General features: G+C 41.4%; 1 protein-coding gene across 1 annotated transcript in view; it reads right to left on the bottom strand.

Annotated features, from left to right (window-relative positions):
- TANGO6 (transport and golgi organization 6 homolog) overlaps positions 1-23398 on the bottom strand; it is a 132926-nt gene that overhangs the window by 97886 nt on the left and 11642 nt on the right. The window contains exons 4-7 of the mRNA XM_028534769.2: positions 22005-22146; positions 18900-19036; positions 16737-16899; positions 15178-15260 (exon numbers count right to left, since the gene is read on the bottom strand). Of these exons, the coding sequence (XP_028390570.1) occupies positions 15178-15260; positions 16737-16899; positions 18900-19036; positions 22005-22146 (525 nt within the window). The remainder of the gene's footprint in view (positions 1-15177; positions 15261-16736; positions 16900-18899; positions 19037-22004; positions 22147-23398) is intronic.

Raw genomic sequence — 23398 nt, 5'->3', positions numbered from 1 at the left:
TGCAAGGCCAGAGGAAAGGAAATCAAACACCATATGCTTATTAGCAGGGCTCAGAGTCCTACGTGAGCAGCACTCTGGTCCTAAGACGAACAGTTTTAGCTCTGAGGCCAGGGAAATCATTTGAGGTTGACAGACAGGCTCAAACACAGGGCGGGAGACAGGACTACAGCCCCTTTGTGTGAGTAGCCTGAAAAACTGCTGGGCGACTGTGGGTAAATTAACCCATTTTCTGACCCCTCACTTTCCTACTTTTGACTGCCTCTGAGTCCCCTAATCTGCCTATTATTTATCTGCACAGTAATTCTCTTACTGCTGAGGGCTCTGCTCTTAGGAACTAACAAGCAATTAATGCCATATAAGAAAAAAAAGAAAACGAGTTGAAAAAAAAAACCACATAGATCTGTCATTCTTAAGACATTACTGCCACAGTGGCATGTCCTATTCTCTCCAAATCAATAAATGTTCGAAGGAGTTATGCTGTGTACCTAGATCTTCACTGACTTTATAGGGTTAAATGTGTGAGAATGCTGATTTTTATTAACAATAATTATGGTACATATTTTTTTTAATACCCAGAGATCAAAGTACTGTCCTAGGTGCTGTAATGAATATAAAAATGAATGAGTCACCTCAAAGATTGCTTGTGATCTATCAAGAAGAATAAAACAAGTAGACCAATTATAACACTAACTCAAGGTGGGTAACTTAAAGTATCTTAAGAAGTGCAAAATGCTATTCAAAACTCCAGACAAACATAATAGGATTTCAAAATGAAATTCTGTTATAATAGAAGCCTGGTAGTATGGACAGTGATGGTGATGATAAAAGGGGGAAGAAGAGACACTGGCAAGCTTACAGACTTACTATGTGTCCCAGGAACTATGGTAGGATTTGCATCTTCCAGGTACTTAGATTCTTTAAGAAGTTAGCTCATTAAAATTCTAACAATCTCACAAAGTCAGTATTAGCAGCCCTATTTTAAAGGATGAGGAAAAGGAAGCTTAAAGAAGCCCTTATTTAGCTCTGGCTGGTGTGGCTCAGTGGATTGGGCATTGTCCCACAAACCAAAGGGTTCCCGGTTCAGGTCCTAGTCAGGACCTGGTTTGCAGGACAGGTCCCTGGGATTGGGGGCAGACGAGAGGCAGCCGATCGATGTTTCACTCCCTCTCATTCTCCCTCCCTTCCCCTATTTCTAAAAATCAATCAGTCAATCTTTTAAAAAAAAAAAAGGTCTTTATTTACAGAAAGTATTGAGGTAGGAATCAACGCTGTTTATGGGAAACTAAAGGTCATGGAGGCACCAAGACGGAAAAATCTCTGTGCTTTTCCAGAAACCCTGTCCCTTTAAATCAACCCTAATGTTTTACACCCCTTAAACCTCCCAGCTCCTCTGTGGAGCTCGATAACCAAGAAGCCAGCTTCCTGTGCATGATCTAATCTCCATAAGCCCAGCTAAATGAAGTGCATTGTATGGCAGTGTTCAGAAGTAATATGCAGGCCTAATTATATACTGCCAATTACAGGAGGTAAAAGAGAGATTCCCAGATAACGTAAAAGCCTATTGTTTGGCTCTGGGTTCTGTGTTCCCAGAGGTAATCCCTATGGAGCCATCCTTCCTTACCAGCACCTTTTGCACATTAAAAACAAAACAAAACAAAACAAACAAACAAAAAAACAGATGGAGTTAAATCTTTATTATTTACTGGCTTGATTGGGCCGACACATCTCGAACTTTAACATGAACTCAATCAAGCACATTTCTCAAAGGTATATTCATTGTTGTTGATAAATTCCTCCAGTGTTTAAATTCTCTTCTTGTACTGTTCTGTATTTTATTAACAAGAAACAAGTACTACTTTTATATTTAGGAAAAGCTGTATGGCTATTTATACATATGTTATTTATTTTTATATAAAGCTTCAGCAAATGTTTACTGAGTGCCAATTGTGTGCCAGGCGTATACTGGTGAACAAATTATCTGCTTCAGAACTTATATCCTATTAATAGTTGGGGGGACAGCAAATAAGCAACAAACATATAGTGTCAGGTAGTGACAAGCGTGAAGGAAAACAACACAAGTTACATGAACAGAGAGCAATGAGGGGCAGAGTGGGAAGAGCATGTGGAAAGAAAGAGAAATTAGGAATAACTCCTTTCAATTTGTCAACTAATAATCCATTAAGTTCACACTGATAGGAACAGAGAAATAAAATTTTTTTTCAAAGCGGAAAGATTTAGAAATAAAGTCTCCTTTTCTCTACATCTCAAAGAATTTAAATGGCCTCAGCCTGACACATTCAGGATTGTCACTCCCCCTCCAACATTAACAGTAAATTCTTCCTTATACTGAGCCCAAATCTACCTTCCTTTAAACTTCCTTGATGGAGGTATAGCTGTTTCCCAGGGGTTTTGGACTGGCCATAATCCAGTTTCTCTCACCCACCTTACGGATTGCTCTGTGTCCTGAGGACCAGACTGTATTTTGTAGATGTAGACAGGCAGTGGTACATATTAAATGGACCCAGGTCAAGTTCTACTTCTTCCATAGGCCTGCTATGGATTTGACTGGTCAACTGTTCATTCATTCATTCACTAATTCAAATATTCATTAAGCATCTAACCACCAGTAGTGACTTTTCTCCTCTAAATTCCAATAGCATTTTAAAGCTTGTAACCTATGATCAGTCTTTGAACGTACAGTTATCTCTCACTTCCTCAACTAGCCTGGGAGGCAAAAGTTAAATTTCCTACTTCAAGCCCTATTGGAGGAGGTGATTATGTTGTATTACCTCAATTTTTGTTAAATAAGCAGTTTAGACACAGTGGCATACAATTCAAAGGAACCCCACTGTCATGGTGTTTATGAAGCAAACAATAACTACCATTTATTGTGCATCACTGAGTACCTACTCAAGAATGAACCAGGGCCCTGGCTGGCGTGGCTCAGTGGACTGAGCACTGGCCTGCACAAAGGTTGCTGGCTTGTTTCCCAGTCAGGGCAGCACATGCCTGGGTTGCAGGCCAGGTCCCTGGTTGGGGTGTGCAAGAAGCAACTGATCCACATTTATCTTTCACATAGATGTTTTTCTTCATCCCTTCCTCTCTCTCTAAAAATAAGTAAATAAAAGTTTTTTTGAAGTTCTGAAACTAGACAGTGGTGATGGTTGCACAACATCATGAATGGACCTAATGCCACTGAACTAGTGGTTAAAATGGTAAATTTTATGTTTTGTGTATTTTACCACAGTTTACTATTAATACCCTATGCTTGGCATCTCTGCACAAAAGAGCTGGAGTGTCTGCATGGCACCAAGGACAGCGGCTTCTCTACCACTTCCTCCTCCTCCTCCTCCCCGCAGTCTTACCTCTCCCACTTCTACCAAGTCTTCTGGTGGCCATACCATAGCCAGTCCTTTACAACCACAGCCCCTTCCTTCCAATCTCTTGCCTCACACTGAACTCACATGCAGGGTAACAGTTTGGTCTGCTCCAACTTACACTTCCACAGTAGGCTCTGGTCACATCCCCCGTAAGTGGGCTCCCCACATTATTGACTTGTATCAATACAATAAAGGAACACGTGAGTGAGGCCAGCCTGATGCAGCCAGTGCTGAACTACGATTTCTCGGTGCCAGCACTGGCAATGACCAGGTACTCTAGGGACAAACACAAAAACAGAAACAAAAACAAAAAACAGTCCTTCCACTGAAGTCACACTGCATATGGAGGAAACTGTCGGGCCCATCTCCTCCTCACCAGGCTGGTGGCAGTACCAACTGCAGAGGCAGTGAAGGCCCAGTAGGAAAGCCGCCTCCTGCCCACCCAGGGGCGGCTCCACTTCGCCGTCTCTGTGCCCTAACACCCAGCTCCTGTGCAACTTCCCCGGACTGTGCTCACGTGCAATCTCTTCCTAGTGGTGGGTCCTCCCTGCTCACCCAGAGGCAAAGTGGGATGGGAACTCAAGTTCTGAAACATACTTCAGTACTTCATATATTATTCCCGCCTGTGGTAAAAATATTCTAGATCACTTGGAAGTTTCCTTTTTTCAGCAGTATAATTATTGGGTACATGTCACAAAGGGTTGTTTGTAAATACTTCTATTGACCAGTTGTGAGACTTAACACAAACCAATGGAGTCTCAGTTTCCTTACGTGGAGAGTAAAAGGGCTGGATTAATGAAACTTGAACGCCTCGGTCACGTCTAACCTAGCGTTCTCTGGCCTGGCTGCAGGTTTGCCCATTTTCCTCTCTACCTTTCTGCTACCTCAGCCATTAAGGGGTAAGAGTAGCTGAAAAAAAAAAATGAACCAGCTTTCCCCACCCAAAACATTTTGAAACGCTGAATCTTCAACTACCCCTTCCTTATCTAATCTCTGTTCTATCCATTCTGAACTTAGTACTTTAAAGATGAAATCCTATTTAATTAAAAAGTGTTCTGGTTACTTGCAGTATCTGTACAGCCAGGGACCACCCAACCAAACACCAAGAGATGGGAATGCTGAAGCAGGGCAGGGAGAGACAGACTCTTGAGGTACTTTTGCAATTCTTTGGTGTGCAAAGCCCTTCTGCAAGTAAGTGAAATGGTGCTTTGCAGTTGAACTTCCATAACTACCTGGGGCTTTTCCCATATAAATGTGTAGGACAGGGCTGAGGGGCACAGTAAGAGAACAGTACGGCTCCATGAAAACCGCAGCTGCTCAGAACAGATTAGAAGAGGAAACCAGGGCCCGACTGGCAGCCGGGGGATTTCCTCATTCCTTTCTGGGGATTTCCACATTCCTTCCCCATGCTGTCCACAGCAGAGCCAGCGTGAGAGACAAAGCCTCACACCACATCTGAGCTCACACTGCTGCTCCCACGAGTACCGGAGGCGTGTCTCTGGGCACTGAACTATAGGTCGCACTTCACTGTAACTCTGCTTGACTGGGAGCTCCTTGAAGGCAGTGGCTGGCTCTTAATCATTTATGTATTGGTAAACCTCGCAAAGTATCTGGCATTTAGTAGGTGCTTGGTAAATATTTTTTGTGATCGATGAACTGAATCAAAGAATAAGTGAACAAGGTAGGCTGACTGATGTTCATTTTCTCTAAAGCTCTATTTTTGGGGAGAAGTTACAATGCCCACTGTATTTTCATTAAAAAAAACAAAAAACAAAAAAACCCTGTAGCCAGAAGCTACTCAATCAATGCAAATGAACTGACCAGGAGAGAACTTCAGCCATGAAAGGGAGAGAAAATTGGACAAAAGAGGCCTGACTTTATTTTACTATATTGGCTTGTTCAGCACCTATCTTCAACGTCTGGAAGACTGATTTCTCTAAAAGGACTGGAATGTAAAGAAAAAAAAGGAAAGAAAAAACTTGAGTCCAAATGGTCAAAAGTATTAAGAATAAACATGCATTTCTGTTTCAAAGCAAAACAAAACAACACAGGAAGCAGTCCTCACACGCTCCATCTCTCATTTCACAGACTCCCATTGCGTTGGCAGGCATGTCCCTTAGAGAGCCCTGCTGAGGAACGAAACCGCACTGGGAAATCAGGAGTCAGAAAACGTGGGTGTGGTTTCGTCTCTGCCCCAAATCGCATATGAGTGAGTGCACATGGACCAGAGACATTTAAACCTTCCTTCCTCTCAGGCTCCTCATTTATAACGTAGGCACCAAGCTTTTGGCACAAGGGCCAGTTAAGATAATTCATGTCAAAACATTTTGTAAAATAAACAGCCTTGTGCAAATGTTAAACTTATCCCTAAATATTTTATTCTCACTGATGCCACTGTAAATGGAACGGTCTTCTTAATTTACGGCCTTATCTTTCGCAGGGATGAACACGTGTGGAAATAACGACATGATGAGTCTACTCAGAATGAAGCTGACTTAATCTTAACACTGAAATCCAGCACAGGCTGAAACTTGATTTCACCCCCGTTACAGATTAAACTAGTCAAACGCTGCCTTCTAAAATATCACAGTGATCCTTTTGATAGCAATGTTCCAGAACTGCTGATGCACTCACTGAGTTTAAGTAAGATTTGTGAGAGGCAAAAGAACAGGACAAGTTACCTAACACAATGTTTTATACTGTGCATGCTTTCAGAGCATACTGCATAAGATAGCTTTTAAAAAAAGAGTTTCCCTGAACTGAAAGGAAACTGGCATTTTTGAGCACCTGTTATGTCCTAAAGCATGCAATGAACCTACCAAAAGTTACTTTATTTATCCCCACAACGCAAGTGTTAAATATGTCCTAACCTGCATATAAGCCATATGGACAGTCACCCCTGGAGCCAGATTCCAAGCCAGCTCTGTCTGACTCAAAGGGCCAGGTGCTTGTCACTTTAATATAGAAGTTTATATTCTGTATAGAAATTTATACAGAATGTAAATTTCTATATAAAGATATTCTATATAAATTTCTGAACTGCAGCACTTAGGAAATCTAACACTGGCATATCCCACAGCTTTGGAGGGCTCTCAGTCCTCTGCATGTTATTCGAGGCCCCAGTTCAGTTAGGGATAGGAACATCCATAAAGAATGACTGTCTTTAGGGAAGAGCCATTGATGGGAGGGAGATTAATTTAAAGCCTTTTGTACTGCTGAAACCTGTACCATGTGCGAATATTATCTTTTCTAAAGACAGAAAGAGTGAGAGAAAGACAGAGAGAAGGAGAGGTTGGTCCCTAACCCAGCTCTGCCACTCACTAATGTGATTTGAGACAAGTCACATCACAGTCTTTTGGATTTTGTTTCCTTTACTGTAAAGTGAGGGATTCATTTGTCAAAACCCAAAGAATGTCCCACATCGAGAGCAAATCTGATGTAAACCATGGACTTCGGGCGATGCTGACATGTCAGTGCAGATCCACCGGCTGCGGTGAGGGGACCACGCTGGTGGGGATGCTGGCATGGGCAGGCTGTGCACGCCCAGCGCCCGAGGGTTTATGGGACCTCTGCACTTTCTGCTCAATGTCCGTGAACCTGAAACTGCTCTAAAATAAGGACTGTCTTAAAAAATGAGGGGTTACACTAACTATCACTAAAGTCCTCCCAGCTCTAAGAGTGTATTGTTCTAATTTACTCTATTAAAAATTCAGAAAGAGACATCAGCTGGCCAATCTGACAAGGAAACCTTAATTAGAAATTCATTAAGATTAATGAGGGAAAAATACTTGGGTAATTAAAGTCCAGATTCCCTGAATCTGGAAACAGAGAGATAGAATAGAAATGAGAATGAAGAAAATAAGCTAATTGGGTAACTTCTAACCTTTCCTACCCTAAAATTTCTTCTACCTTTAGGGAGTCTTAGCCAAGTGCTTTAAGGAATACTAAAAGTAATGCCCCCCCCCGCCCCATTCACACAGATCTCCACCATCAGATCCTGGCCAGTTCTCTTAAATGAAAGAAAATGTCCAAATCAGAAAGAATTGGAATTCTCTCATCCTACTCTACCCAGAACCAATCTCTATGCAACTGAGGCCTCTCTTCACCTCTCTCAGCAAAGAAAAACCATTTATCTCCTCATATCAGGCAGGACAAAAGGGTTTCGGCACTCTAGGGACTGGGCCCAGACAGGCAGTCAGAGCAAACAGAAAATAGGAAGCCAATGGACTGCGGGCTCTTGGAGCTGCATCTCCCCTTTCGGCTTAGGTCGGTTTTCCAGAGGTAAGGTATGCACACAGAAATGATGAGAAGGATCTATGCAGACGAAGTTCAAGTAACTGTGTCCAGTTTTCAGTTCAGTTCAACACAGAACACACCTGGACTGGTGAGAGCTTCCCACTGGACCCAGCAGAGCCACGCTGCCCGACTCGCTGCTGTGCTCGAAGGATGCGAGAGCAGAGAGGCCCTCCCTGGTAACTGCTCCCATCATAAAATTTTCATTCTGAGAGGTGAGGGAGAGTCCTTAAAACAGCAAGATGTATTTATACTTTAACTGTTTCGAAAGGGAATATTTACAAAATGAATTATGGGCAATCCCTGCCTCCTAAAACAAAGTACACATACTGAACATACCAGCCCCAACATACTTTGTTTTTCCAAATTATTATGCCCTTTGGGGGTACTTTTTCTGTCTCCTTTCTTGCTCCTCTCTGCTGGCATCCCCTCCTCAGTGTGCCTTATCAGTCTAATTCACTCCTTCTAGTTCGGCTGTGGTCCTAAAACCACATCACCGATCTGGTCAGAACTGCAGATGAAGTAAAGGCGAAACTGCCTCTGAGAAACCAAGGGGCTCTGTCTGCATCTGCAGGACGAGATGGCAGCGAGATGGGCGGCTGTCATAACACAGGTGACACAATGGTGACTTGGAAATGTCATGCTAGAATACAAGTGGAACTCCAGTAGGTGAAAACAGGAGCACAGAAACGCCTCTTCAGAAAGAGGGCAGAGAAGGATCGCAGTGTGGGGACTGACAGTAGGTCGGTGAGGACGATATTTTTGGAGAGATTTGTCGGTGAGGGTGAGTCCCATCCCTCAATCCACCAAAAATAAAGAGACAACCCAACTTATAAGTGGGCAAAGGATCTTAGCAGACATTTCTCCAATGAAGACATGAAAGGCTGTTCAACATCATTAGCCACAGGGAAACATAAATCAAAAGCACAGTGAGATGCTACTTTACTCCTACTAGGAGGACTATAATTTTACAAAAGAATAATAACAAGTGTTGGCCAAAATACGGGCAAAGTGGGACTCTCATAGATTGCTGGTGGGGATACAGAATGGTACAGCCACTTTGGAAAACAGTCTAGTGGTTCCTCAAAGGGTTAGGCAGAGTTACCATATGATCTAGCATTTCCACTCCTAGGTATATATGCAAGAGAAATGAAAACATACATACACACAGAGTTTGCACATGAATACCCATAGCACCATTGTTCAGAACAGTCAAAATGCAGCAATAACACCAATGTCCATCATATGATGAATGAATAAACAACGTGTGGTATATCCCTACACTGAAATACTGGTCAGCATTTAAAGGAATGAAGTACTTACTGCTTCATGCTACAATGTGGATGAACCTTAAAAACAAGTTAAGTGAGGGGAGATTACGGGGGGGGGGGGTGGAAGGATCGAGCGAAAAGTAAAAAGGTGTCATGGACGTGGACACCAGTGTGGTGATTGCAGGGGGACAGGACATAAGGGGGCTAAATGGTAATGGAAAAAAATACAATAAAAGATTTTTTTTAAAAACATGTTAAATGAAGAGCCAAGTACGAAAGCCACATATTACATGGTTCCATATATACGAAATGTCCAGAACAGGCAAACCTGTACAGAAAGAAAGTAGATGAGGGCAGGGGGAGGGGGAGAAGTGAGAACAATGGGGAGTGACAGCTAATGGGCATGGGGGTCTTTCAGGGGGGCCAAAAATACTCTAAACTTAGACCGTAGTGGTGGGCGCGCAATGCTGCGAATATACTAAAATTACTGAATTGAACATTTTAAATGTGTGAATTGTGTGGTATGTGAATTATATCTCAATAAATCTGTTAAAAAGAAAAGAAAGGAAGAGAGAGAGACAGCCAGGGCTGGAAATGTTCCCAAATGCCTCTCTACAACTGAACACCCACTTGCACCCTCGTCACCCAGGGAGTTGCTGAATCAATTCAGCCATCCCAGATGTTTTCCTTTTTCCCTCCCTTTGAGCTGTACTCTGTAATTTAGTATTAGCAGTAAGTTAATAAAAAAAGACAACACATCCTTTGTAGCTAAATTTTACCCAGTGTTTACCATTTCCCTCCAACATACACATTTCCTCTGTTTTCCTACTGCAGCTGAGCTGCCAAAACCGTGCAGAGAGAATAATTACCCTCCTGCACCCCTTCCTGCCCTCGCCCTAGTCCCGATCCTTGTGCACAATCAAGTGTCTAAGGCAAACTGTTTTTGCTTGCCTCCCCAGGAGGTTTTAAATTCACCAAATTGTTCACCAAACTAGAAATGAATTCCCGCACCCCACTCTTTGGGGCAATAGCGAGAGAAATGACAGGATTCACTCTTGCTGGCTCTCCCTATTGTTAGATGCTAATTCACTTGCCAGCAAGAAGCTGTTTTGCTTTCTTTTACTTTTAAACATGATTTATTTATTGACTTCCAAGGAATACTGTGAGGGGTTTTTGTACAAACATTTAGTCACAGGTAGTCCTACCCTTACCGGCACTTTCAAGTCTTTCTGACATTCCACACCCAACCACTTAACAGCTTTTCACCATGACATTCCTGGGATGGGAGGAAGGAAAGGTCATCTTTTTGAAAGTTAGTTGGGCCTTGTTTTCTAATTCAGATCATTCACTTTCTAGACTGCTCTACATAGTTTCTTACCTTCCTATAACCTGAAAAGTCCTTGACTGTCAATACGCAGAACAGGACATAAGAACTTTCTTTTCATTAAGTCTCTAAATGAGGCATTAAAAATTAAAAAAAACAGCCCTGACTGGTGTGGCTCAGTGGATTGAGCAGTGGCCTGCGAATCAAACTGGTGTCAGTTTGATTCCCTGTCAGGGCACATGCCTGGGTTGCAGGCCAGGTCCCCAGGAGGGGGTGCGTGAGAGGCAACTGCACATTGATGTTTCTCTCCCTCTCTTTCTCCCTCCCTTCCCCTCTCTGTAAACTAAATAAAATCTTTAAAAATAATAAAATAAAATAAAATAAAATAAAACAGCGTTATATTCACTAAGTCACTATGTCATGTTTTATTTATGAGCAAAATAATTCCATATTTGTACACCAAGCTAACCCTGTAAAAGGTATGTTCTTTGTTTTTTAATAGCAAAATTAAATAAAAGGGTAGAAAACATCTCACTTTAGCAAAAAGTGAGTGTCATGGAGAATGAATTTTCAGTTTTCAAGCATGCATTTTATATTTACAAATTTATTAGTAGCATACATAAAGCTTAAAACAAAAGCACCTGCCTTCTTATCTGAAAGAATAAGATTGACTATACACTCTCTTACACTGCTGGTGGGAATGTAAAATGGTGAGGTTACTTTGGAAAACATATGCTATTCCATTTATATGCAATATCCAGAACAGGTCAATCTATAGTTAGTTAATGGCTTCCTAGGGCTGGAGGAGTGGTGGTGAGAGAACTGGGGGTGGTGTGGGGTTTCTTTTTGAGTAATGAAATGTCCTAAAATAGACTGTGATGACAGCTGCACAAACCTATGAATATACTAAAAAACCATTGATTTGCACTTAAAATGAGTCAACTATACAATATGTGAATTGTATCTTATAAAGCTGTTTTAAAACAAGATTTACTCTACATTCAAATGTCCATCGACTGATGGGCAGATAAACAGAGTGTGGTATAGTCATACAATAGAATATTATTTAGCAAAAAAAGGGACAAAATAATGATATTGCAGCATCTGAACCTCAGAAACATTCTGCTGAGAGAGAGAAGCCAGCCACAAAAGAGCACATGCTGCACGATTCCCTCATTCAAAATACCCACGAGCGAGCGGCAAACCCAGAGAGGTAGGGAGCAGACTGGCGGCTGCCTGGGGCTGGCAGTGGGAACAGGGACTGACTGCAGATGGGCACGAGGGATCTTCAGCGGGGGACGGAGTGACTGAAATGGTCTAAAAGGGTCCTGTGATGGTTTCACAACTCTGTAATTTATGTACAATTGTACAATTAAAACATTACTTTATGGTCTCTAAAGTATACCTCAAAAAAGCTGTTTTACAAAAAAAACATTTACTGTAAAAGAGGCAAATACATTTTTAAGGGGCAAAATATATAAACAATTTAGAGAAGTAAAAATATGAATGAACTAAAAAACACAAAAAGATGCTTAACCTCCTAGTAATAAAGGAACTAACTGCTAATTAAAATTACAGTGTACATAACAGATTGGCAAAAGCTCCATAGAAACAACTCAACTGTCTCCCAATAGAAGAATAAACAAATACATGGTGATATAGTCATAAAATGGAATAACATCTAGTAGTGAAAATGAATGAAATAAAATCATTTACATTACAATGTCATTTAAATAAATTTAAAATCAGCCCTGGCTGGTATGGCTCAGTGGACTGAGCCACTGGCCTACAAACCAAAATGTTGCCGGTTCGATGCCCAGTCAGGGCACATGCCTGGGATGCAGGCCAGGCCCCCAGTTGGAGGCGTGCAAGAGGCAACCACACATTGATGTTTCTCTTCCTCTCTTTCTCCCTCCCTTCACCTCTTTCTAAAAATAAATAAATGCAATTAAAAAATTTAAAATAAATAAATTTAAAATCGTGCATAACAACACTACAAATAATTTACAGAATAATAAATACAAATTCAGGACAGTGACTCCCTTCAGGTGGGAAGCCAGGGAAATGACAGCAGGGATGAGTAGGTGGAGAATTTCAGCTGAGTGATGGGTATATGAGTGTTTTACTCATCACACTTTTTGTATGTTTGAACTATTATATTTCATAATAAACTAAAATTTGAAAAGTTACTCTAAAATGTTTAATTTACTGCCATAGAAAAGAAATGAGAAGTGTGGAATATAAATTTTTAAATTATTGAGATATGATTCACATGCTATAAAATTTGCTCTCTTAAAATGTCCGATCCAGTGGTTTTTAGTATATTCACAAGGTTATATAACCATCACCACTATCTAATTAAAGCACATTTTCCTTACATTAAAAAGAAACCTCGCCCTGGCTGGCGTAGCTCAGTGGATTGAGCATGGGCTGTGAACCAAAATATCACAGGTTCGATTCCCAGTCAGGGCACATGCCTGGGTTGCAGGCCATGGCCCCCAGCAACCGCACCTTGATGTTTCTTTCTCTCTCTCTCTCTCTCTCCTCTCTCTCTCTCTCTCTCCCTCTCTCCCTCTCTCCCTCTCTCTCTCTCTCTCTCTCCTCTCTCTCTCTCTCCCTCTCTCCTCTCTCCCTCTCTCCTCTCTCTCTCTCTCTCTCTCCCTCTCTCTCTCTCTCCCTCTCTCTCTCTCCCTCCCTTCCCTCTCTAAAAATAAGTAAATAAAAAATAAAAAAAAAAAAGAAACCCCATACTCATGTGCAGTTACTCCGAATTCTCTGCCACAGCTCCCAGTGACCACTAGTCTACTTTCTGTCTCTATGAATTTGCCTATCTTGAGCATTTCATACAAATGGAATTATACAATGTGTGGTCTTTGGTGTCTGGCTTCTTTTTAAAATTTTTAATTATAATTTTTAAATGTTCATCTGTTGTGGTATATATCCATACTCCATTCCTTTTTGTGGCTAAAAAACAGTAAATTATGTGGATATATCACATTTGTTTATCCATTCATCTGTTGATAGACATTTGGGTTATTTCCATATTTTAGCTATTATGAATAGTGCTGCTGTGAACATTTGTGTACAGACTTTTTTGTGAACATGTTTTCATTTTTCTTGAGTATATATCTGGGAGTGGAACTGCTGGGTCATATAACTCCATGTTTAACTTTGTGAGAAACTGCCAAAGTATTTTCCAAAGTGGCTGCACCTTTTTAGATGGAGCACAGTTTTAAAGGTTGTTTACTCTTGTAAATATTTTTTAAAGATTTTATTTATTTATTTTTACAGAGAAGGGAAGGGAGGGAGGAAGAGAGGGAGAGAAACATAGATGTGAGAGAGAAACATTGATTAGTTGCCTCTTGCACACCCCCAACTGTGGACCTGGCCTGCAACCAGCCACATGCCCTGACTGGGAATTGAACCTTTTGGTTCGCAGGCCAGTGTTCAATCCACTGAGCCACACCACCCAGGGCCTCTTGTTAATACTTTTTATAGTAAAATACTACTGTAAATTTATTGAAATACACATTAAAAAAGAATATTTACCCCAAATCCACCTGGCCCTAACACAATGGATTTTATTTTTGCCTACAAATACATATTTAATTCATATCATAAAATCATATAATATGCAATTTATATCTTTTCATTTTAAGTATATAGTTAGATAAGTCATTTGCAGGATTCATTTATTCAGACTTCTTTATGATGAGAATCACTATCAAAAGTTGTAAGGTAGATTCAAAATGTACATATACTTTTAGGAAACCTACAGTTTTGTAAATGTCTCTGTTAACTGCTTTAAAAGACATACCTTCATCAGTGGCATGTGCCAGTTTGAGAATATAAACTGTTTAACATTCAGGTAAATGGCGAAACTGAGAGTTTCAAAATGTGTCAGTTTTGCCTTGGCTGGGAAGCTCCATTGGTTAGAATATCATTGTCCTGATACCCCAACATTGCAGGTTTGATCCCCAGCCAGGGCATGCACAAGAATCAACCAATGAATGCAGGCCTGGCTGGTGTGGCTCAGTGGATTAAGTGCCTGCCTGTGAACCAAAGGGGTTGCCAGTTCGATTCCCAGTCAGGGCACATGCCTGGATTGCGGGCCAAGTTCACCAGTTGGGGGCACGCAGAGGCAACCACACATTGATGTTTCTCTCCTTCTCTTTCTCCCTCCCTTCCCCTCTGTCTTAAAAAAAATTTCACCAATTTTTTTTAAAAAAGAATCAACCAATGAATGCATAAATAAGTGGAACAACAAATCAATGTTTCTCTGTGTTCCTTCCTCTCTAAAGTCAATAAATAAAAAAAAATCAAATCTATTAGTTTTATTCACTAACATCTTATGGTTTCTAATTTCAAAAAGTAAAAAGATTTAGCCTTGGCAGGTGTGGCTCAGCGGTTTGAGCATCAGCCTGCAAACTGGAAGGTCATCAGTTCAAATCCTGGTCAGGGCACATGCCTGAGTTGAGGGCTAGGTCCTCAGTTGGGGACATGCAAGAGGCAACCAACTGCTGTTTCTCTCCCTCTTTCTCCCTTATCCTCTCTCTAAAAATAAATAAATAAATAAAATTTTAAAATGAAAACATTTACAATTTGGAATTTAACATTAATCATTCTAACTCTTAAAGTACCAATAAAAAGGGCAAAATTATTTCATTTGTTAAATTTATTTCTTGATTTGAGAAAAGGAAAGAGAGAAATGTCAATTTGTTGTTCCATTTATGTACGCGATCACTGGCTGTTTCCTGTATGCGCCCTGATGGGACGGGGACCAAACCTGCCAGCTTGGCAGGACCAGACAATGCTCCAACCAACTGAGCTACCCAGCCGGGGCGACAAAATAATTTTAAAAGATTAAGCACAAATATAGCTAAAACCACTAGTGACTCAAAGTACCAACCTTAAATATGTCCTCAACACATCGACTAAGTTCTTCTTCTGTCACCAAAATCGTCCCTGGCACCACGTCACTCTCTGGAATCTCTAGAAAACAAAAACCAAAATTATCTTCACTGAGGCCAACAGAAAGAATCCTTCAATTTTAACCCATTTTTTGAAGAATATACTGATTCTAGGATTCCTAAATTCCTATTAAACATACAAAGGAATTTTAAGTATCTGCTCAAGTATCATGTTTGTCATGTCCAAATCACGTTCACTTCACCAAGGCTCCACCAGGTAAAGATTTACTATATAAAAGAATTAGACCTTCTCCACCCCTCGCCACCGCACCCCACCACACACACCCAGAAAACGTCCTACTACAAAACGACTGCCACACAAAGTCTACACAGACCTAAATCTGGTTTAACCATAACATCAAACTTTTTTTTTACTTTTAACCTTAGGAACTACTGTTTAGAAATTTTTTTTTAAATCACTAAGAATGCTACAATGATACTCGGCATCCCAGCATTAAACTCAATAAAGCATGACAACATAATAAGGGAAAATGCCAATCTTTTAAAACATTAAAACAGAACTAAACCCACTGGCCAAATATGGGGAAATATGGGCACCAAAATGAAGGACAGGAATGCTTGGTAACCAATTAAAAAAGAAATCTATAAATCTATACTGATACCTAAGTAATTATTATTTAAAAAGGGGTGAGGTAGGGAGAAGGAAAAGATCTTCTTTTCAGAATACCATTTAACAAAATAGAAGTAACAAAAGAAATAGAAGATCACCATTTTATTGACAAGACTCATCAATGGATGCCAAACCACAGCATGAAAGACTATTGGGAAACTGTACACATACAGTCTCAGACTATCATTCCACACAATACTAATTACTCAGGGAGGAAGGTATCTGTACAATGGAGAAATCTGTGTGCTAACACCTTAATCAAATATAACATTGATAATAACGGGATTAACTGAGAACATATGCCCCTTAATGTGAGGGAGACTGAGGAAAAAACCATCCTCCTATGTCACATTCCTGCTCAAGTGTTTAACCTGGATCTAATTAGGAGGAAACAATTAGACAAATACAAATAGAGGAACACTCTGTAACCTGGGCTCTTCAAAAATGTCGTGGTGAAAGATGGAAAGCTGAGGAACTATTCTACATCAAAAGAAACTGAAAAGACGTAAGTGAATGTAATGTCTGATTCTTGACTGGATTCTCGATTAAAAAAAAGCTATAAAAGAAATTCATGGGACAATCAGAGAAATCTGAATAAATTCTGTAGACAGACAATGTCTACAACTAGCTCTCAAATGTTTCAGAAAAAAACGTACACATGTAAAAGAGGGAAGATAAAGCAAATGTGGCCAAAAACTAACAGTTGGTTAACCTAGGCGAAGTGTAGAGGGGTGGTCCATGGTACTCTTCTTGGAACTGACGTGAACTAGATTTATCAAACTAAAATGTTGGGGAGGAAAGGTAAAACTGAACTACCACAGATGGAAGCCACGTGCAGGGACCCGGTCACCGGCCCTCCTCCTTTACCTGCTGTACTCAGACACCGACACAGAGGCGCTAACACTGGCCGAAGCAAGTACTTGGCCGCCAGCTCTGGGCGTTCTCTTGACATAGTGATGAAGGTGGTGGTGGCCACTCTCTGAAACTGTCGTGCTGTCAATTTATCTTGAAAGTGGAATAAATCCAGAATCTAAAAGAAAAAGTACATTAAGTAAATACCAGGTTCTTGACAAGGGGCATTACATTAACTGAGAAGAGAAAACACTAATGTCTTTAAGCCCAAAGATAAATCCACTGCAATAACATTGATTCAACAAAATCGTTTTTTTGTTTTTTTTTTTCAATTTAACAACTCAAGTGTGCCCCATACTGGGGACCTGGCCCGCAACCCAGGCTTGTGCCCTGACTGGGAATCGAACCAGCGACCCTTTGGTTCACAGGCCCACACTCAATCCACTGAGCAATACCAGCCAGGGCATGTTATAAATTCTTCAAAAATATATTCAGACATTCCATTTCTCTCCAAACTTGGCTATTATGAATAGCACCACCAAATGAATTTACTGGGTCAAGACATACAAATATACTTAGACTCTGAAGATTGTTGTTTTTGAACTACCCCAGACAACAGCTATTTTATTCTCAGAGACAAACCTAGATTTCCAGTGCCTGAGAGGGTTTAGCCCAGTCTATAAGCAACTGACAGAAAAGTATATTTCTGTCCCTGACTTAAAAGTGACTTTTGCATTTTCTGCAGGCAGGAGAATCCCTGTGCCTTCTGACACTGCCTGAAAGAGACCCAGCAAGCCGGAAACCTATGACTTGATTTTATCATTTTGCCAAGTACCAACACTATAGTGACCAGTTTCAGAAACTTTATTCATCACTGCACACGCTGACTTTGTCCTGTAAGATGACCGACTTCCTTCCGGACTGTACTTCAAAAGCCATTGTCTCACATCTAAACACAGGGGGACTACTGATTAAGAACACTCCTTCCACAATTTTCACCTATCATATTAGCCAAGACAGAAAGGTTTTGTAACATGTTGTGTAGATGGAAGAGTAGGAAAACAAATAAATAGAGTCAGTTAAAAATTTAAATGTTTATACCCTTTGAACTGGTCATTTCAATTCTAGAAATTTTTCCTATGGTATAAGACTTGTGAATATTAACTTCAGCATGGCCTGTAATAGCAAAATAATGAAAATAACTGAAATATCTATTAGGAGACTGGTTAAGTAAATTACGATACATTAATGTAATGAAATACTATATACCTGTGGAAAAGAATGGGGCAGCTCTATACAAAATGACTACATGAAATAATCTCCAAGGTACACTGTTAAGTTAAAAAAAAAAACAAAATGAGCCCTAGCTGGTGTAGCTCAGTGGATTAAGCGCAGGTCTGCAAACCAAAGGGTCACTGGTTCAATTCCCAGTCTAGGGCACATGCCTGGGTGGTGGTCCAGGTCCCCAGTAGGCGGCACACAAGACACAATCACACATTGATGTTTTTCTCTCTCTCTTTCTCCTTCCCTTCCCCTTTCTCTAAAAATAAATAAATAAAATCTTGAAAAAAAAAAAAAACTAAAAAAAAAAGCAAAATGAAAAACAGTGTGTGTAGCATATCATTTGGATAGAAATTAGACTATATATACACATATAACTGTATATACATAATACACAGAATATCTCTGAAAAATAAACAAGAAATTGGTAATAGTACTTCTGAAGGACTAAGGAACGGAAGGAAGTGAGAGGGAAGCTTACTTTTCTGTTTACTCGTTTGTGGTTTTTAAATTGGGTACCATATTAATTTACCTTGTTTATTTAGTACCAATTTTTTAACTAATTAAAAACACACAGAGCCCTGGCTGGTGTGGCTCAGTGGATTGAGTGCCAGTCTGCAAAAAGGGTCGTCGGTTTAATTCCCAGTCAGGGCACATGCCTGGGTTGCAGGCCAAGTCCCCAGTGGGGCGGGGGAAGGGGGGGCACGCGCACGAGAGCCAACCACACATTGATGTTTCTCTCCATCTCTTTCTCCCTCCCTTCCCCTCTCTCTGAAACTAAATTAAAAAAACATATATTATATTGCTTTTACCTCAATGTTAGAGGAACATTAAAAGTTCTTTTTCTGTAAATAAGCAGATAATCCTCAAAGGTTCAAAAGAAACAAAACCGTTTACCTGGGGGCAGATATCCCTATAGTAATCCTCTGGGGAAAGAGACTGCTGGGGACAGGAGGCCAAAATCTTTGCAATCAGGTCGCACTTCTTCCAGTCAGCGGCCGTGGCCTCTGCGTCACTCCCGCCAGCCGCCCCCGCTGTCAATGAAGGATGGAGATGTCAACATTCATAGCGGTCTCCCACAAGGTCCTTAAAATTTAGGACAGCGAGTGTCTTTTCTCTACTGAAAATTGTTTATTCCTTCTATAAAATAACCTATCCGTCTGCACTTTTCTTTCGATATTGGATCCTGAGAAGTTCAGAGAAAAAAATAGCACTTATTGAAATATTGTTCATATGACTGAATACAGTATGTCCTCACTTAACGTCTTCAATAGGTTGTGCCACTTTAAGTGAAATGATGTGTAATGAGACCAGTCTTACCGTAGGCTAACGGACGTAAACAGGAGTTCGGCTCCTAGGGCATCTCATCAACGTTACAATAAAACAACACTGGATTAACTGACATTATTCACAGACTTTCTGTACTAGCTTCTTCTCAGTTTTTATTACTATGAATAGTATTATTTCTCTTTATCTGAATCATGTAATCTCGTGTGTGAGGAACAAAGCCAAAGGCTGGGCCAAGAACGACTAGAACGGAATAAGGGGAACAATCCCCAGAGTTCACATGGGGCTGAGAACAGTCTGTGTTCCCGCAGGTGAGCAGGGAAGGCCTCCTAATACACGGGGCTTCAAGCAAAATCTCAGAAGGCCACAGTAGTGTGGCCACATTACCTTAGATTGAAGGCTGTGCTAGACCCACAGTAATAAGGCTTAAAAGACAGGATCAAGGAGCATTTGAGATCTTGCTCCCCGGCATATGTCCTCAGTTTGGCTCAAATAAACTCTTATAAAAATTCTAAAGAAAATAAAATAATAAAAAAAGCCAGGTGAGGGGGATCAAATGGACCCCAAGAAAACAACTGCATCCCAGAACAGAGCTGCCTGACTTCTCGGGGTAGCTGATCACTGTTCACTGCACTGGCCCCAGAAGCCACTGCAGGCAGAACCGGGGAGGCAACACTGCAGCCACTGGAGATCAAACCTACCAGTGCCTGCCAAGCACACTGACCTCACCTTTGCCGGTACGGCCAGAAGTGGAAAGTCGAGGTTGATCGCCCTCTCTCCTCTGTCCTCATACATCTCCATTTCCACGGCCACCCCTGACCGAGCCACAGTGGTCTCTCTGACGACTGCTTCTTAACTGACGCCCCTGCTCCCTGCTCCTGCTCTCACCCAGACCGTTCTTCACCAACCAGCCAGACGGGTATCTCTAAAATGTGGGCTTCAGCGTGTCTCTCTCCCACTGCCCTCAGAATCAAGTCTGAAACATTGAACTGGGTGCACGGGCCTCCCCTATGTGGCCACTGCCCCCTCCGCGTCACACCACTCTCTGTCCTCACCAAAACTTCCTCAAAACACTGCACCCTTTCCCACGTTCCTTCACGCATGCCCACAATAGTCTTCCCTCACTCGTCAACTGAGAAACCCCAACTCGACCCTCAGGGTTCAGTTTAAATGCCATTTTCCAACAAAAAGCTACAAAGTTTGCGGTAACTTGTTAGAATATGCAGAGGATACAGGAAATAAGGAAATGAACACCAAAAAGAAGCAAAAGGATCACCAGGATAAAGGTGAAGGGAGAGCCTAGGATGACAGCCGTGTAGAAGGTACCTAACCCGGATTGGAGAGGACTCGGAGAGCAGTCCCCAAGAAGATGAAACCGACAGAACGTCTGGAGTCTCTGAATGTCTTAAACAACTGGGGGAAAGCTTGAAAATAGATTAGCGACAACTACCTAAAAAACAAAACAGACTAACAGACTATAAAAAACAAAATAGACTATTAACCCCAGGAAGTACAAAAGTCAGACAAAAAAAAAAAGTAGTCATAATATACTACATAGCTTAGCTATAAAAAATAATTACATAGTTAGAAGACTACAAACACTGAATATTGATCTAACCCAAATTAGGATATGGCTATCAAGGAGATGGAGAGCATGCTTGGGGGAATGAAGGCAGGGTTGTGAAAGCGAACAAAATCCTTTTCCACACACGGTAAGAAGTTAATAGATGATTCCTAAGACTGAAAAATGATGCAGGTGCAATGTAGGCATTATCATTAGAAATACAGAGGCAAGTATCAGAAAAACTCTCTAAAAGAGTTCAAAGTGGTTGCTTCTAGGGATGGGAAACGGAGCAGATTGGTGAAAGGACCACTGCTTTTCTCTGTCGGCCTTGTCAACCTATTAAACTCTTTACTATGAGCATGTACAATTTTGTTTAAAAAAATTAAACAAAAGATATAAATGAAAATACTACCATGCTTAACATAATTAAGTTTTTCCTATTAATGAGGACTTAGAGAATATAACTGTGGAGGCCTGGCTGGTGTGGCTCAGTGGATTGAGTGCCGGCCTGCAAAGCAAAGGGTCGCCAGGTCGATTCTCAGTCAGGGCACATGCCTGGGTTGCAGGCAGGGTCCCCAGTAGGGGGCGTGTGAGAGACAATCACACACTGGTGTTTCTCTCCCTCTCTTTCTCCCTCCCTTCCCTTCTCTCTAAAAAAAGAAATTAATAAATAAAACCTTACAAACGGGGAGACTATAACTGTGGAAATGAATCTAAAACTTCATCCCAACATGTGCGTCTCTGGGGTATGCCCAGCTTCAAGACCATTATTTCGTGGTTGAAGCCCTGAGGCGAAGTCCCCTTGGCACCTGCTACCAAGTCCCTTTTCCACTGAGAATTTCACGTTGTCTTCAGGGTTTTCCTTAAACTTTCTCTGCAATGGTTTCTTCTTATAAATCATTTGAAAAAGCTGACAATTAATTCAACACTGTGAGTAGTGTATCATGACTGTTTTAGAAAAATGGCAAGAAAACGAGTTTCTTTGGAAAAGAAACTCATTAAGGTTTAGCTTCCAAGTCTAACCTCCTTAATCCCCACAAAGACACAGTATAGTCTCAACCAGGTTTTAAAGGCAAATGTGGAAGACCAATAAATCACTCTGACGTGCAGGAAAATGGATATACCAAAGCAACAAACGTTTTATTTCTTACCACCTGCTCCTTCCAAAATGCCCCGGACCACTGCCTGAACACCACTGGGTCTCATCAGCCTTTCAGAGAGCAGCTGCCCACAGAGACGCCGGAGCCAAGCTGGGGCCCGACACCTCACTGGTGTCTTCATATCTGTGCTGGACTGAAAAAGGAAGGGAAAGGTGTGAAATGAATGCCAGTGAAATAGTTAGGATGTGGAGAAATGATTAAAACATACATATACGGAGACAGACTCACAAGGAACAATATCCTATACAGACTTCAAAAGAGCAACATTTTTTCCTTTAAAAAAAAAAGAAAGAACTCTCATTTACAAAACCGTCTTCAGTATCACTTTTAAGCAAATAGAAATACAGTGAAACTTCAGGTGAAATAGCCAGTGAAGGTTCAAACCCAGAAACAGACAAACACATCAGTGAATAAAATCCAGCTTTTGGGAACACAAGCTTAACGTGACCAGTCTCCGAATGCAATCCTTCCCGCTGAAGGATCCAGCTTCCCAAGGAGACCCTGCGAACATCGCTCACCACTGGGAGGGCAGGTGGCGACGGTGAGACGCCATGCAGGCCTTGCCTCCGTGGTCTGGACTACTGGGATTCCTGGTGACGCAGGAATTTCAACAGAGTTGGGTTTCCTCAAGGGCTCCTTTGTGAGAACTCCGTGGAGCTCCATGAACAAACAGACTTGATGTCCCTATTTTTCACTACACTTAACAATGTGAGCCCCAACGTTAGTGACAGAAACATTTTCTTAAGATTTTATTTATTTTTAGAGAGCGGGACGGGAAGGAGAAAGAGAAGGATAGAAACATCAATGTGTGGTTGCCTTTCACATGCCCCCCACTGGGGACCTGGCCTGCAACCTGGGCATGTGCCCTAGACTGGGAATTGAACCAGCAACCCTCTGATTCACAGGCCCATGCTCAATCCACTGAGCTATGCCAGCCAGGGAGTGATAGAAACATTTAATCCTAACTAACCTGTCCTCTCTCTTTTGAGGAGGAGTAATAATTACCACTTATTGAGAGTTATCATGTACCAGGCACTGTGCTAAGAACCCCTCACATAATCTCAACTGTTGTCTCTCTCATATTATGGGTAAGGGAACTGGGGGATGGAAAGATCTACTAATTCATACAGCTGCACACTGGGGTTGAATCCCAGTGTGCCTAACTCTAGAGTCTCTGCTTTTTACCACACTGTCATCATAACGCATTTGGTTTAATCTGGTGAACTGTGGACTCATTCATTCAGAGAAGCACAGTGTGAGGCCAGAGGAGTCCAATGTCAGGCAGTGGGGTGGAGGGGGGCCAGGGTGCCTAGTACTGTTCTAAGGATGACATGAAAATGACTTCACCTAGGAGATTTCTTTGTTGCCACCTTCAGCTGGTCCTT

This window comes from Phyllostomus discolor, chromosome 12 (genome assembly GCF_004126475.2).
Source record: "Phyllostomus discolor isolate MPI-MPIP mPhyDis1 chromosome 12, mPhyDis1.pri.v3, whole genome shotgun sequence".
Taxonomy (NCBI): Eukaryota; Metazoa; Chordata; class Mammalia; order Chiroptera; family Phyllostomidae; genus Phyllostomus; species Phyllostomus discolor.
The sequence above is the reverse complement of the archived record's forward strand: the minus strand, read 5'-3'. Positions and strand labels throughout refer to the sequence as shown.